General features: G+C 43.1%; 1 protein-coding gene across 3 annotated transcripts in view; it reads left to right on the top strand.

Moving 5' to 3' along the window:
- Positions 1–4,123: 4,123 nt before the first annotated feature.
- The window catches only part of cetn3 (centrin 3), a 43,858-nt gene continuing 32,789 nt past the window's right edge, over positions 4,124–15,192 (top strand). The window contains exon 1 of one of the 3 annotated variants that reach the window (XM_072582862.1): positions 4,124–4,217. In XM_072582862.1, the coding sequence (XP_072438963.1) occupies positions 4,201–4,217 (17 nt within the window). In that variant the 5' untranslated portion in view covers positions 4,124–4,200. Of the gene's footprint in view, positions 4,218–4,469; positions 4,600–4,915; positions 4,939–15,192 lie in introns of those variants that run through there. The other 2 variants (XM_072582863.1, XM_072582865.1) reach the window with 2 other exon arrangements.

Here is a 15,192-nt window from a genome sequence, read left to right as displayed (position 1 = left end):
ATCAATGTGGACTTCAACAGCTTCCTCATTTCCCCTTCCCCCACCTCATCCTAGTTTCAAACTTCCAGCTCAGTTACTGTCTCCTTGACTTGTCCGACCTGTCTATCTTCTTTTCCACCTATCCACTCCACCCTCTCCTCCTTGACCTATCACCTTCGTCTCCTCCCCCACTCACCCATTGTACTCTATGCTACTCTCTCCCCACCCCCACCCTCCTCTAGCTTATCTCTCCATGCTTCAGGCTCACTGCCTTTATTCCTGATGAAGGGCTTTTGCCCGAAACGTTGATTTCGCTGCTCGTTGGATGCTGCCTGAACTGCTGTGCTCTTCCAGCACCACTAATCCAGTATTTGATTTTCAGCATCTGCAGTCATTGTTTTTACCTTATCGAGGATCTGTGCTCAGCACTCAAAGGTGGCCATCAGGATGAGGGTAGCATTAGGTACATTTACTGCCCCCACTTAACTAGGGCTTTATACATGGTGTCCCTGTGGACACAGTCCATTTTTGACCTCCAGATGAAATGGAAGATGATTTGGGTGACTGCAGTGACACAGGTGCGGGGAATAGGCCAGACCTGCACCATATACAATAACACAGAGTACCTCACCTTGACGACCAGACTTTTACCTGCAATGGATAGGGAGCAGTACTCCCATTTGCCCAGTTTCTGCCTCACCTTTGTGATAATGTCCTTCCAAATTTTGGTGCATGCCTCAATATACCCAGCATCTTAAGATAATCTGACCTAAAGGATCAGTCGTCCCAGTTCTCAAACAGGATGGCCTCATTTTTGCCTCAATTTACTCCTGAGGCCAGTTCGAGCTGGTCACAGATGCTCATCATTCTGCACACTGACATTAGATCAGAGCAGAAAATGGCAACATGATACATGTCAAGGAGGCTTTCACCTGCAGCCCTCTGCTGCATGGAATAGTCACCAGTCTCAGGTTCACATCCTTCCTGATGGACTTAGCAAAAGGTTCTGTACAATACACAAACAAGTCAGGAGAGAGTGCTCAACTCTGCCTAAGTCCAGATATGATTGGAAACTTTGACTCAAAGTCATGTTCATACAGCATGGAAACAGACCTTTCAGCCCAACTCATTCATACCAACCAGATTTCCTAAACTGAATTAGTCCCATTTGCCAGCATTTGGCCCATGTCTCTCTAAACCTTACGTATCTATGTACCTATCCACATCTTTTTTAAACGTTATACTTGTACTCGCCTTTACCACTTCCCAACTCCTATACTCACTGCTTTGACTGATAAGGCAAGTGTGTCAAATGCCTTCTTTACCAACCTGTCTACCTGTGATGCCACTTTCAAGGAACTATATACCTACGCCTCTAGGTCTCTCTATTCAAGAACACTCCTCAGGCCCCTACCATTAACTGTGAAAGTCCTGCCTGGTTTGTCTTACCAAAATGCAATACCTTGCATTTAACCTCATCTGCCATTCCTCAGCCCACAGGCCCATCTGATTAAGATCCTATTGTACTCTGAACTAACCTTCTTCATTGTCCACTTGTTATGGACTAGGCCAGACCACTCAAAAACATTCTTAAGCTGGCAACCCAGACCATAACTTTGCAATTTATTTTGATAAGTGTACAGTGAAAATTACATGAAGTTAGCTAGCTACGTTGACTACCAGATTTTAAAACAAGACAAAACTTTATTCAAAAAACTACACAATGAAAAACAAAGAATAAAATTAAGAACCCCTCCAGAACTCAGTCAATACAAACTAGACTTAATTATGCTGTTCAGAATATACACAACAATCCCAATAAGCAAACCCCCTTAAAAAAACACAGTAAAAATGGAACAAATGCTTACAGATTGAAGTTAGAAAGGCAGAAGGAGAGAGACATCCTGTTTCCACATAATCCACTGCTGAACTTCTAATTAGTTCTGGACTGAACTGCTCAGCTAGAGAGCTGACCATCCCCCTTTCATTATACAGGTCACTTCTAAAATATGATCACTTTGGCCTGAAGTCTCATCTGTTTACATATAAACAAAAAAATCTCTCAAGATCCTTTAATCACTATACTAAATCAGTCTAGTCAGAACTGGGAGCTGTTTATGACCCCTTTGTAAAAAAAGCAAGGACACAATATCCTTGAGAAAAGGAATAGCTTTTAGAAAAAAAAAACGACCAGCTTTGTGACACACTCTATCACCAATTCTGGTGTCATCTGCAAACTTACCAACCATGCCTCTGTATTCTTATCCAAATTGTATATATAAATGAGGACCCAGCACCGATACTTGCAACACTATTGGTCACAGGCCTTCATTCTGAAAAACAATCACCTACCATCAACATGTGCCTCCTACTGTCAAGCCAATTTTGTATCCAGTTGGCTGGATCTCCCCAGATCCCATGTGATCTAATTTTACTAATCAGTCTACCATGCTACAGCTTGTTGATAGCCTTGAGAAAGTCCATGTAGACAACCATCTACCACTCTGTCTTCATCTATCTTCTTGGTCACCTCTTCACAAAACTCAATCAAGTTTGTGAGACACAATTTCCCATCCAGAAAGTCATGCTGACTATCTCTAATCAGTCCTTGCCTTTCCAAATGCATGTAGATTCCATCTCTTAGACTCCCCTCCAACAACTTACCCACCACTGACGTCAGGCTCACCATCTGTAGTTCCCTGGCTTTTCCATGCAGGCTTTCCTAAATAATGGCACAACATTAGCCACCCTCCAGTCCTCCAGCACCTCCCCTATGGCTGTAGATGATACAAATACCACTGCTAGGGGCACCACAATTTATTCCCTAGCTTCCCATAATGTCCTGGAGTACAGTTGATCAGGTTCTGGGGATTTATCTACCTCACCTTTTCAAGACCTCCAGCACCTCCTTTTCTGTAATGTGGACTCTGTGGCTGGACAGGCCACTCAAAATAATAAACTTATCTTGGAGTTACAAAAGATGGACAATGATTAAAGCATGCTGGGAAATGGGAACCAGCCTCGACCAAAATGATTGTGCTAATCAATATTCTGCAGAACCCAGATAGGCTGCAGCCACCAGCAGACAGTTTACAAATAAACCTCGTAGCTGTAGACCCTACAATACACAGAAGAATTTGTGTTTGAATGGGACAACAGAATGTCATCCCTGGGATGATCGGAAACATCAAGGTGTGCACCAGACATAGAGGTGCCTCACACCCCTATTTGGAGGAGGCTATGTGTATCCAGCACCTCCACTAATGGACACTTAAGGACCAACCATCCATCAACATGTCAACACTTGGGTTCAACCAATCAGGGTGATCAAACTTTATTAATCCATTGTAACTCACTCAAGACACTTCTAAAAGAGATGAATCACTGCAAAACCACACCTGGTGTGGAACCTCATGAATAACCAAGAAGAGAAGACAACCTTGAAATCATCAGAAGGCAATCAGACATCATCACATGGAGCAAGGTCAGGTTGTTGTGTGGTGGTATATGATCATCCAGAGTTAAGTTAAAACACAGATAAATTGGTAAATTGTTACTTTATAGTATATTGTGTGAATAGTACCGTTAAATGAATAAATATTATGTTTTAGCATTATTAAGAGTTGACTCACAGTTCCTTTGCTAGATAGGAGTTGAAACACACTGTGGCTATCACAACAACGCTTCAATACATCTTTATTTTATTTCCCGAGTTCCCCATCTTCCATATCTTTCTCCACAGCATATACTGATGCCTTTACCTGTTTATGCTCCTTCTCAGTGTTGACCCACGAGTTGCATTCGGTGAACTGATGCATGCTGATACTAGCAACTCCGCTTTTTAATTATGACGACCAGTTTTTGCAAAGCATTTGATATCCCGTGGAGACAGCCATCAGTCATGTCTGAAACGGTCCTCGCACCACCCACAAAACGTCACTATGCCACTATTCTAACCCCACCCCCGGCCTCGCGACCGCTTCTGATTTGTAACCGTTCTCCGCGAGCTTTCAGAGACGGTTGGTGAACCTCACATAATTGGCAACACTCCCAGCCAATACGAAGATGAAAATGACAGGTCGTCCTATCATAAGCAGCGGCGATGGTGATCGGTTCTGGCCAATAGGCATTGAGGAAAGTCGGGAGGTGGGTTTTAGTACTGGTGCGTCCCTAGTTCCTGTTCCCTGCAGGGGGGGGCGTTGGGGGTTTATTCCTGCAGCAATGAGTGTGTCGCTGAGGTAGGTCACTGCTTGGCGTGATTGAAAAGAAAGCCTTGAGAAGCAAAAGCCCTATTTTCTTTCCCTCTACGTGGGGGGAGGGGAGAGGTCAGTGATCCTAAAGCGGCAGCTTTCTCGTTGTTTATTCCTCAGTGTGTGTGGTGGCGGTGGCGGCCTCTGCATCGCCGGCGGTCAGTTGTTATCACTGCCCTGAGGTGAGCAGGCCAAACGCTAGCACCGCCGTTGGCAGTTTCCTACACAGCTAGTCCTTTTAAAGACTTGAGATATGCCTAGCTTCTCAAAACACCCCATCGATATCAAGTGCCGTCAGATTCGGTCATTGTTACGGTGCTGTTTGGTTTAGTAGTTAGGGGTTGTGCTGCTCAATGCCATCCAACAGCGTGTGAGTATCGTCACCGTAGATTTATCATTTGATCAGCCAGTATCTGGCATGTGTAGCCTCAGTACCTAACGTTATACTGAAATTTACCAGTTAATTTTATACAAGTCACGCTAACAGCCGCTTTAAGAACGTTAGTTGTGGATCCTTAATTGCTGGAGATAACACACTCCAGCAAGGGACTCTTTTGCAAACAAAAGGCTCAGTGGTTAGCACTCCTGCCTCACAGCGCCAGGGTCACGGGTTCGATTCCAGCCTCGGGCAACTGTCTGCACGTTCTCCCTGTGTGTGCGTGGGTTTCTTGAGTGCTCTGGTATTCTCCCACAATCCGAAAATGTGCAGGTGAGGTGAATTGGCCATAATGAATTGCCCATAGTCTTCAGGGATGTGTAGGTTTGATGCATTAGTCAAGGGTAAATATAGTGTAGGGGAATGGGTCAGGGTGGGTTACTCTTCAGTGGGTCGGCGTGGACTTGTTGGGCCAAATGGCCTGTTTCTACATTGCAGAAAGTCTGATTCTGTTGGGCAAAGAAGACCAACCACCCAAGTCTTGTGGCTTTTTCAACAACTGAGAGCTCACATTTCCTTGGTGCTTTCTGTATGGCAACATCCATTTAATCCGTTGGTTTGCCAACCAATCTGCATGTATTTACTTTCTATTTTTTTTCAGATTTGACTTTTTTTGTAGCAGACTGTAACTAATGGGGTAATTAATGCAAGGATCAAAACTTAGGCCCTAGCTATTCACAATGTATATGTATGGGGATATCTATGACTTGGATGTAATATTTCCAAATTTAAAAATCTCAACACCAGATTATAGTCCAACAGGTTTAATTGGAAGCACACTCGCTTTCAGAGTGATGCTCCTTCCACAGGTGATTGTGGAGGGCTTGATTGTAACACAGAATTTATAGCAAAAATTTGCAGTGTGATGTAACTGAAATTATACATTATACATAATACGATCGAGCCCTCCAAAATCACCTGATGAAGGAGCATCACTCTGAAAGCGAGTGTGCTTCCAATTAAACCTGTTGGACTATAATCTGGTGTTGAGATTTTTTAACTTTGTACAACCCAGTCCAACACCAGCATCTCCATCATATTTCCAAATTGTGGATGATACAAAGTTAAGTGGGAATATGTGTTGTGAGGAAGAGATAATGTTGCTAAATGGGATTTGGACAGGGCTTAGTGAGTAGGGAAGAACATGGCGGATGGGATATAATGTGGGGAAAGAGGTTACCCACTGGCAGGAGAAACAGATGTGTAGAGTATTTTTAAATGGTAGGTAGTTGGGAGGTATAGATGCACAAAGGGACCAAGATGCCCTTGATAAGTCATTGAAAGTTAAGATGCAGGTGCAGCAAACTATTGGACAGCTAACAGAATGCAAGCGATTATTGCAAAGCATTTAATGACAGAAGTAGTGAAGTCTTGCTTAAAATGTACAGAAGTTTGATTACACAGCACTTATGTATTGAGTTCTATTTTAATAGAATAAAAGGGTCATTAGCAATGTCGATACAAAATTGGATCACTGATAGGAAAGTGAGTAATGGTCAATGGATATTTTTTGGGCTGGATGAAGGCGTGGAGTTCCCCAGGGATCTTGGTGTACAAGTGTCAGTTTGAATATGTAGTTGTCACATCACTTAAACTATGACGAGGACAATGTAGTCAAAAGGACGTCAATAAGTTGGAGAAGACAAATGGGTAGCAGATGATATTCAATGCAGAGCAGTGTGAGGTGGTGCATTTTGGTAGGAAAAACATTGCATCACCTTTTTATTTAAAATGTCTTTCAATCTAGAGTGCAGGAGCAGAGGGACTTGTGTGTAGATCACTGAAAGTGGCAGGAAAAATAGAGCGTAGTAAGTAAAGCATACAGTATTGTCTGCATTTTTGGGGTTGAGTATAAAATCAAGGAAGTGATGTTGATTTTTTTAAGACACTTGTTAGACATCAGCTAGCGTACTGTGTGCAATTCTGGGTACTACTTTATGGGAAGAATATAGACACAATGAAGAGAGTGCAGAAGGTGTTTACCGAAAATGTTTTGAGATGAGAAACTTCAGTTGTGAGGATAGACTTAAAGTTTTGGACTCTTCTTTGAGACTGGGCCAAGAGGAGACATGGAAAAGGGTTTCAAAATTGAGTGGGCTACATACAGTAATTAAGGAGAAACTGTTCCTGCTTGTAAAAGGAACAAGAATGATGGGGTATAGATTTAATGTGATTTGCTAAAGGACAAATGTGATATGAGAAAAATAAACTTTTTCACTCAGCCAGCAGTTAAGGTACAGATTCCACTGCCTGGAACAGTGGTGGAGGCAGATTCAACTGAGGCATTCAAAAGAGCATTGGACTATTATTTGGATAAAAATAATGTGCTGGGCAGTGGTTGTCAATAAACTGAACTAGATAATGAAGCGCATTCCTAGAGCTAGTGCTGGCAGGTTTAGACCAGTTGTAGAGTAATTCTTTTACTCTGAGGGTCTTAAATCTTTGTAATTCTCTACCTTAGTGGTTTTGAAGCTTAGTCTATCTTTGCCAGTTTGATAGATGTCATTTTAACTTTGCTAAATTAGGAAACCTGTTTTGGAGAGCTTTGAATTGAGTGAAAAATGGGCATGAATTTGGGAGATCACCAAATGTGTAAGAAAGGGCAGTTGGAGATTTGGCAATTTTTAAAGATTTGAGATCCTTCTCCCCTTAACGAAAGAGTTGGTGATCACAGATTGGGAGGAGAGAGGCAAATCTGAACTGAGAACTGGTTTAAAAAAAATGTCATTAATGTCAGAGCCAAGAAGGTTTGTCAACGGAGTTTAGAATGAATCAGAATTGAAAGCACAGGAAGTGGGTCTCATGACATGAGAATGACGGACTAGGAGAGATGTCTCGAGAGGAACAAGTTGAGGACTAGAGCAGAGAGTTTTCAAGTTTATGATCTAGGAAAGGACCTGCAGTTGATTGGAATGGTTTTGTCACACTGATTTTTTTTTTAAAACAAAATCCACAAATTTGTACTTGTCATGAGAATTGCGTGAAGTGGTCTTCCTTTATAAAAATAAGCATTCGAGAGTTATTCTGGAAAAATGAGCAATTGCAGATATTAGCAGTACTTGAGTGTTTTCTGATTTTTTGGCAGGAAATGCCTAAACCAGTTGATTACCTATTCTGGTTAAGTCTGTATCCCTTCAACTTCAGCTTGTGGAGATGAGGGCTACATTAGAAGGGAAGGCCAGTTTGTATATGTGTAATGGGTTTTGTGGGGATTAGATTTACTAAGATTGGGGTTGGGATGTTGTTTAGTAGATCAGTAGCGGTAGAAATTTGTGCTGAAAGGATTCCGGAAGGCCAAAGGAAGAAGTGCATGAAATCTCCTCCAACTCAAGTTATCTTGCAAGTCAAATGGCATATTGACTTAAAACGTTGAGTCTCTCACCTTATCTTTTAAAACCAGATGAAGGATGAAAAAATAACCAATGTATTCATTAATTTTACATGGTATTGGGTGATGAATTTATATTGGTTTTTTTGTTATTAAATTTAATAAATGAATTTGTGGATCCCTCCACCTTCAGGGAACATTATTTTTATGTGCAGTGATATTAATTGCCTGAAGCCTGTTTGGGAGCTATAAAATAAATGCTATGTATAGCCTATGAGCTATTTGATTTCAGTTAGTATCACAGCCACTTATGATCAAAGTTATATAAACACAGAACATTAAAGTGCAGTGCAGCCCTCAATATTGTGCTGACCTGTGGAACCAATCTAAAGCCTATCTATCCTTCACTATTCTATTTTCATCCATATGTTTATATATTGACCATTTAAATGCCCTTAAAGTTGGCGAGTGTACTACTGTTGGAGACAGTGTTCCATACCCCTAGTACTGAGTAAAGAAACTACCTCTGACATCTGTCTCATATCTATCATCCCTCAATTTAAAGCTATGTCCCTTTGTGCAACCTGTCGTCAACTGAGGAAAAAGGCTCTCACTGTCCACTCTATCTAACCCTCTGATTATATAACTCAATTAAGATACCTCTCAACCTTCTTTCTAACAAAAAGTGCCTCAAGTCCCTCAGCCTTTCCTCATAAGACCTTCTCTCCATACCAAGCAACATCCTAGTAAATCTCCTATGCACCCTTTTTTCAAAGCTTCCACATCCTTCCCATAATGTAGTGACCAGAACTGTATGCAGCCACACCAGAGTTTTGTACAGCTGCAGCTTGACTTTGTAGCTCTGAAATTCAGTCCCTCTAGCAATAAAGGCTTACACATCGTTTTCCTTTTTAACAACCCTATCAACCTGGATGGCAACTTTCAGGGATCTATGTATGTGGACACAGAGATACCTCTGCTCATCTCCATTAGCCTAGTAGAGTCATAGAGATGTACAGCATGGAAACAGACCCTTCAGTCCTACCCATCCATGCTGACCAGTTATCCCAACCCAATCTAGTTGCACCTGCCAGCACCCCGCCCATATCCCTCCAAACCCTTCCTATTCATATCCCCATCCAAATGCCTCTTAAATGTTGCAATTGTACCAGCCTCCACCACTTCTGGCAGCTCATTCCATACACGTACCACTCTCTGCGAAAAAGTTGCCCCATAGGTCCCTTTGTATCTTTCCCCTCTCACCCTAAACCTATGCCCTCTAGTTCTGGACTCCCCCACCCCAGGGAAAAGACTTTGCTATTTATCCTATCCATGCCCCTCATAATTTTGTAAACCTCTATATGGTCACCCCTCAGCCTCCGACGCTCCAGGGAAAACAGCCCCAGCCTCTTCAGCTTCTCCCCATATCTCAAATCCTCCAACCCTGGCAACATCTCTGTAAATCTTTTCTGAACCCTTGCAAGTTTCACAACATCTTTCTGACAGGAAGGAGACCAGAATTGCATGCAATATTCCAACAGTGGCCTAACCAATGTCCTGTACAGCCGCGACATAACCTCCCAACCCCTGCACTCAATACTCTGACCAATAAAGAAAAGCATACCAAATGCCACCTTCACTATCCTATCTACCTGCGACTCCACTTTCAAGGAGCTATGAACCTGCACTCCAAGGTCTTTTTGTTCAGCAACACTCCCTAGGACCTTACCATTAAGTGTATAAGTCCTGCTAAGATTTGCTTTCTCAAAATGCAGCACCTTGCACTTATCTGAATTAAACTCCATCTGCCACTTCTCAGCCCATTAGCCCATCTGGTCCAGATCCTGTTGTAATCTGAGGTAACCCTCTTCGCTGTCCACTACACCTCCAATTTTGGTGTCATCTGCAAACTTACTAACTGTACCTCTTATGCTCGCATCCAAATCATTTATGTAAATGACAAAAAGTAGATGACCCAGCACTGATTGTTGTGACACTCCACTGGTCACAGGCCTCCAGTCTGAAAAACAACTCTCTACTACCACCCTCTTTCTTCTACCCTTGAGCCAGTTCTGTATCCAAATGGCTAGTTCTCCCTTTATTCTGTGAGATCTAACCTTGCTAATCAGTACTGTTCATTGCTGTTGCTTCTTCCAAAGTGAATCCTCTCACACTTTTCCGCATTAAACTTCCTTTGCCACCTCTCAGCCCATTTCTGCAGCCTATCTAAGTTGCTCTGTAATCTGAAACATCCTTCAGCACTATTCAAAACTCCACCGATCTTCATGTCATCCATAAATTTACTAACCCATCTTTCTATGCCCTCATCTAGGTCATTTTTATAAAAGACAAACAGCATTGGACCCAAAACAGATCCTTGTGGTACGCCACTGGTAACTGAACACCTGATAAATAGTTCCCATCAACCACCACCCTTTCAGCTTTCAGCTAGCCAATTTCTGATCCAAACTGCTAAATCACCCTTAATCCCATGTCACTGTATTTTGTGCAATAGCCGACCTTGGGGAATTTTATCAAATGCCTTACTGAAAATCATACATAGCACACCATCCGCTTTACCCTCATCCATGTGTTTTGTCACCATCTCAAAGAATTCAATAAGGTTTGTGAGGCATGACCTACCCTTCAGAAAACCATATTGACTATCCCTAATCAACTTATTTCTCTAGATTATGATAAATCCTATCTCTTGTAACCTTTTCAGCACTTTACTCACAACCAAACTAAGGCTCACTGGTCTATAATTATCAGGGCTGTCTCTACTCCCCTTGAACAAGGCCAACAACATTTGCTATCCTGCAGTCTTCTGGCACTACTCCTGTGGACAATGACAACATAAGTATCAAAGACAAAAGCTCTGAAATCTCCCTGGTTTCCCAGAGAATCCAAGGATAAAACCCATCCAGCCCAGGGGATTTAGCTATTTTCATACTCTCCAGAATTGCTAACGCCACCTCCTTGTGAATCTCAATCCTGTCTCGTCTAGTAGCCTGTATCTCAGTATTCTCCTCGACAACGTCTTTTTGCAGCGTGAATATTGATGAGAACCAGTTATTTAACGCTTCCTGTATCTCTTTGGACTCCATGAACAACGTCCCACTAATATCCTTGATTGCCCCTAATCTTTCTCTTGTCATTGTTTTACTCCTGATATACCTATAGACAGCTTTAGGGTTTTCCTTGATCCTATCTGCCAATGACCTCTCATGTCCCCTCCTGGCTTTTCTTCATGCTCTCTTGAGGTCTTTCCTGGCTAACTTGTAACTCTCAAGCACCCTAACTGAGCCATCCCATCTCATCCTAACATAAGCCGCCTTCTTCCTCTTGACAAGAGATTCGACCTCTTAGGAAACCACAGCCCCCTCACTCAACCACTTCCTCCCTGCCAAATAGGTACATACTTATCAAGGACACTGAGTAGCTGTTGCTTAATTAAGCTCTACAGTTTCCTTCTCCATCCTATGCATCCTAGATCTCGCCTAATCTCATCATAATTACCTTTTCCCCAGCAATAACTCTTGACCTGCAGTATATACCTATCCCTTTCCATTGCTATTGTAAACTTAACCGAAGTATGGTCACTAGCACCGAAGTATGGTCACTAGCACCAAAGTGCTCACCTACCTCCAAATCTAACATCTGGCCTGGTTCATTACCCAGTACCAAATGTGGCCTCCCCCCTTGTTGGCTTGCATACGTACTGTGTCAGGAAACCATCATGCATGCACTGGACAAAAACTGACCCATCTAAAGTACTCTAACTATAATATTTCAAGTCAATATTTGGAAAGTTAAAGATCCCTATAACAACTACCCTGTAACTCTTACTCCTACCCAGAACAATCTTTCCTATCCTTTCCTCTAAATCTCTGGAACTACTTGGAGGCCTATAGAAAACTCCCAACATGGTGACCCTCTCCTTAATGTTTCTCACCTCAGCCCATACTACCTCAGTAGATGAGTCCTCAAACGTCCTTTCTGCTACCATAATACTAATCTTGACTAGCCATTCAACACCTGCCCCTCTTTTACCATCTACTCTGTCCTCCTTGAAACGTCTAAATCTCAGAGCCTGCAACAACCATTCCTTTCCCTGCTCTATCCATGTCTCCGAAATGGCCACAGCATTGAAGCCCCAGGTACCAACCCATGCTGCAAGTTCACCCGCCTTATTCCGAATGCTACTGGTGCTGAAGTAGACACGCTTCAAACCGCCTTCCTGCTAGCGGGAGAACTCTTGCGACCTCAACCTTATTTCTGACCTCACTACACTGAACCTCCTGGATGCTGGAACTACAATTCAGGTTCCCATCCTCCTGCTGAACTAGTTTAAATCCTCCCGAAGAGTATTAGTAAATTCACCCCAAGATATTGGTACCCCTCTGGTTCAGGTGTAGACCATTCTGTTTGCAGGGATACCACCAACCCAGAAATGAGCCCCAATTATCCAGGTTTCCAAAACTCTCCCTCCTGCACCATCCCTGTAGCCATGTGTTCAACTCCTCTCTTCCTATTCCTTGTCTCGCTAGCACATGGCACGGGTAACAAACCAGAGACAACAACTGTTTGTTCTAGCACTAAGCTTCCACCCTAGCTCCCTGAATTTCTGCCTTCCATCCCCATCCCTTTTCCACTTATGTGTTAGAGCCTATGTGGGCTATGACTTGGGGCTGCTCCCTCTCCCCCTCAAGGAGCCTGAAAATACGATCTAAGACATCACAAATCCTGGCTCCTTGGAGGCAACACACCAACCGTGAGTGCCTCTCGCTCCCACAAACCTTCTATCTGCCCCCCCCTTTCCCTTAACTATGGAGTCCCTAATGATGAATGCTGAGCTCATCTCTCTTCTCCCCATCTTTTCCCCCCCCCCAACAAAACAGTATTCAAAACGGTATACTACTGAGGGAAACGGCCACAGGGGTTCCCTGTACTGCTTGCTGGTTCCCTTTCCATCCCCTGCCTGTAACCCCTTTCCATCCCCTGCCTTTTTCTTGCACCTGAGGTGTGATTACCTTCCTGTAACTCCTCTCAATTACCTCTTCCACCTCCCAAATGATCCAAAGTTCATCCAGCTCCAGTTCCCTAACACGGTTTTCGAAGAGCTGGAGTTGGGAGCATTTCCTGCAGAGAAAGTCAGCAAGGACGCTACTGGTGACCCTTACCTCCCACATTCTGTAGGAGGAACATTCAACTGCCCTAACCACCATTCCCAACATTCTAAATTCCTAAAGAACTGCAGCAAAATAAAGGATTAAAAGAAACTTAGTTATTTTATCAACCTGGCTCACAGAACCTTTTTTTTGGTTAGAGGAGGATGGATGGGAGATATGATCTAAGTAGTATTTGGGTAACGCAACCAGCTAAATATGTTACTTCACTTACTCAGCAGTCCAGTGTCTGCTCCTGCTCAGCGTGCATTCCGCCTATTCATGAGGTAAGTTTTTAAATCAGTGACTCACCTTCCTGTCACACTCCTAGTCAACACTCCTGCTCTTGCTGCTGCTGAAACAACAAAAAGTTAAAAATCAGCGAGTTTTGAGAAGATTTGAGAAAAATCACATGACACCAGGTTATAGACCAACAGGTTTATTTGGAAGTGCAAGATTTTGGTTGCTCCTTCTTCAGGTAGCTAGTGGGGCAGGATCATAGGACACAGAATTTATAGCAAAAGATCTTAGTGTCATACAACAGATGCGATATATCGAACAAACCTAGATTGGTGTTAAGCCTTTCATCTTTTAGAATGGGTTGCAAGTTTTGGTTTGTTAATATGTAAATCCCAAAACTACTTTCAAGTCACATTCTCGAGATAAGGTTTTATAAAAAACGGTGACACCTCAGCTCAGACAATGCATTAAAGGTGAGGTTAGAGTCTGTGTGTATTCCAGTCTTGAGTCAGACTACTATTTTCAAAGTAGGAATTTATAAAATTTCACATGGATTATAAAAAATACTGACTGCCAACAGATTGTGTGCTTTTTGAACAAAATAGAATGTATCTGCAAATTCACTATCTAGAAGCCAAAGATATCATCCAACTGAAATCTTCAGGTATTAAAATAAATTAATTGGTACAGACAACATAGAAACATAGAATCCTTACAGTGTGGAAGCAGGATATTTGACCCATTGAGTCCATGTTGGCCCTCAAACAGCATCCCACCCAGACCTGCCCTCCCACCTTATCCCTATAACCCTGCATTTTCTATGGCTAATCCACCTAGCCTGCACATCCCTGGATACGTTTAGCATGGCCAGTCTACCTAAACTGCACATCTTTGGACTATGGGAGGAAACTGCAGCATCTGGAGGAAACCAAGGCAGACACTGGGAAAATGTGCAGACTTTACACAGGCAGTCATCTGAGGGTGAATTGAACCTGGGTCCCTGGCACTGAGACAGCAATGCCACCATGTCATCCTAATCATATCTTTTTGAGATTCATTTCATTTTTAAGCAATGCAGAAGCAAAATGGTGGTGGTGGTGGTGGTCGTGGTGGGGGGGGGGGATGCGGGCACGAGGTGGTGTCATGTAGATGCAGCTGATGTGCCCGGCTCATCATAGCCAATCAAGGGTGGTCAGTGCCTTAGTGCTGGGGATGTCAGCCCAGTCGAGGACGCTGGTGTTGATGTGTCTTTCTTTCCAGTGGATTTGCAGGATCTTGCGCACTATTCCAGCGCCTTGAGATGTCTACTGTAGACAACTCACATCTTGGAGCCAGAAAGGAGGAGGGCAGGAACTACTCCCACTTTGTAAACTATGATCTTGGTGTCTGATTTAATGTTGTTGTTGTCCTCGAAATACCCTTTTCCTCAGGTGGCTGAAGGCTGCTTTCGTGCACTGGAGGCGATGTTGGATCTCTTCTTCAATAACTCTGTTGGCTGACTAAATGCTTCCAAGATATTGGAGGTGGTTCCAAGATATTGGAGGTGGCCCCATGGACTAAGATGATCCGGGGGGAGGGTTGCTCCACAATGCTACGTCGTGTTGCTGGAGGGAATTCATTTTGTGGGTATTTATGGTGAGGCTCATACATTTGTATGCCTCTGTAAAGGTGCTGATGGTGTGCATGTGTGCACGTGAGCATTGTCTTCATTCTGTAGCTCAATGACACTGGTTGGGTGGATTTTGGTTTTTGCTTGAAGGCAGCAGGGTTGAATAATTTCCCACAGGTTCT

This window comes from Chiloscyllium punctatum, chromosome 2 (genome assembly GCF_047496795.1).
Source record: "Chiloscyllium punctatum isolate Juve2018m chromosome 2, sChiPun1.3, whole genome shotgun sequence".
NCBI lineage: Eukaryota > Metazoa > Chordata > Chondrichthyes > Orectolobiformes > Hemiscylliidae > Chiloscyllium > Chiloscyllium punctatum.
This window is presented reverse-complemented; position numbering and strand designations above follow the sequence as displayed.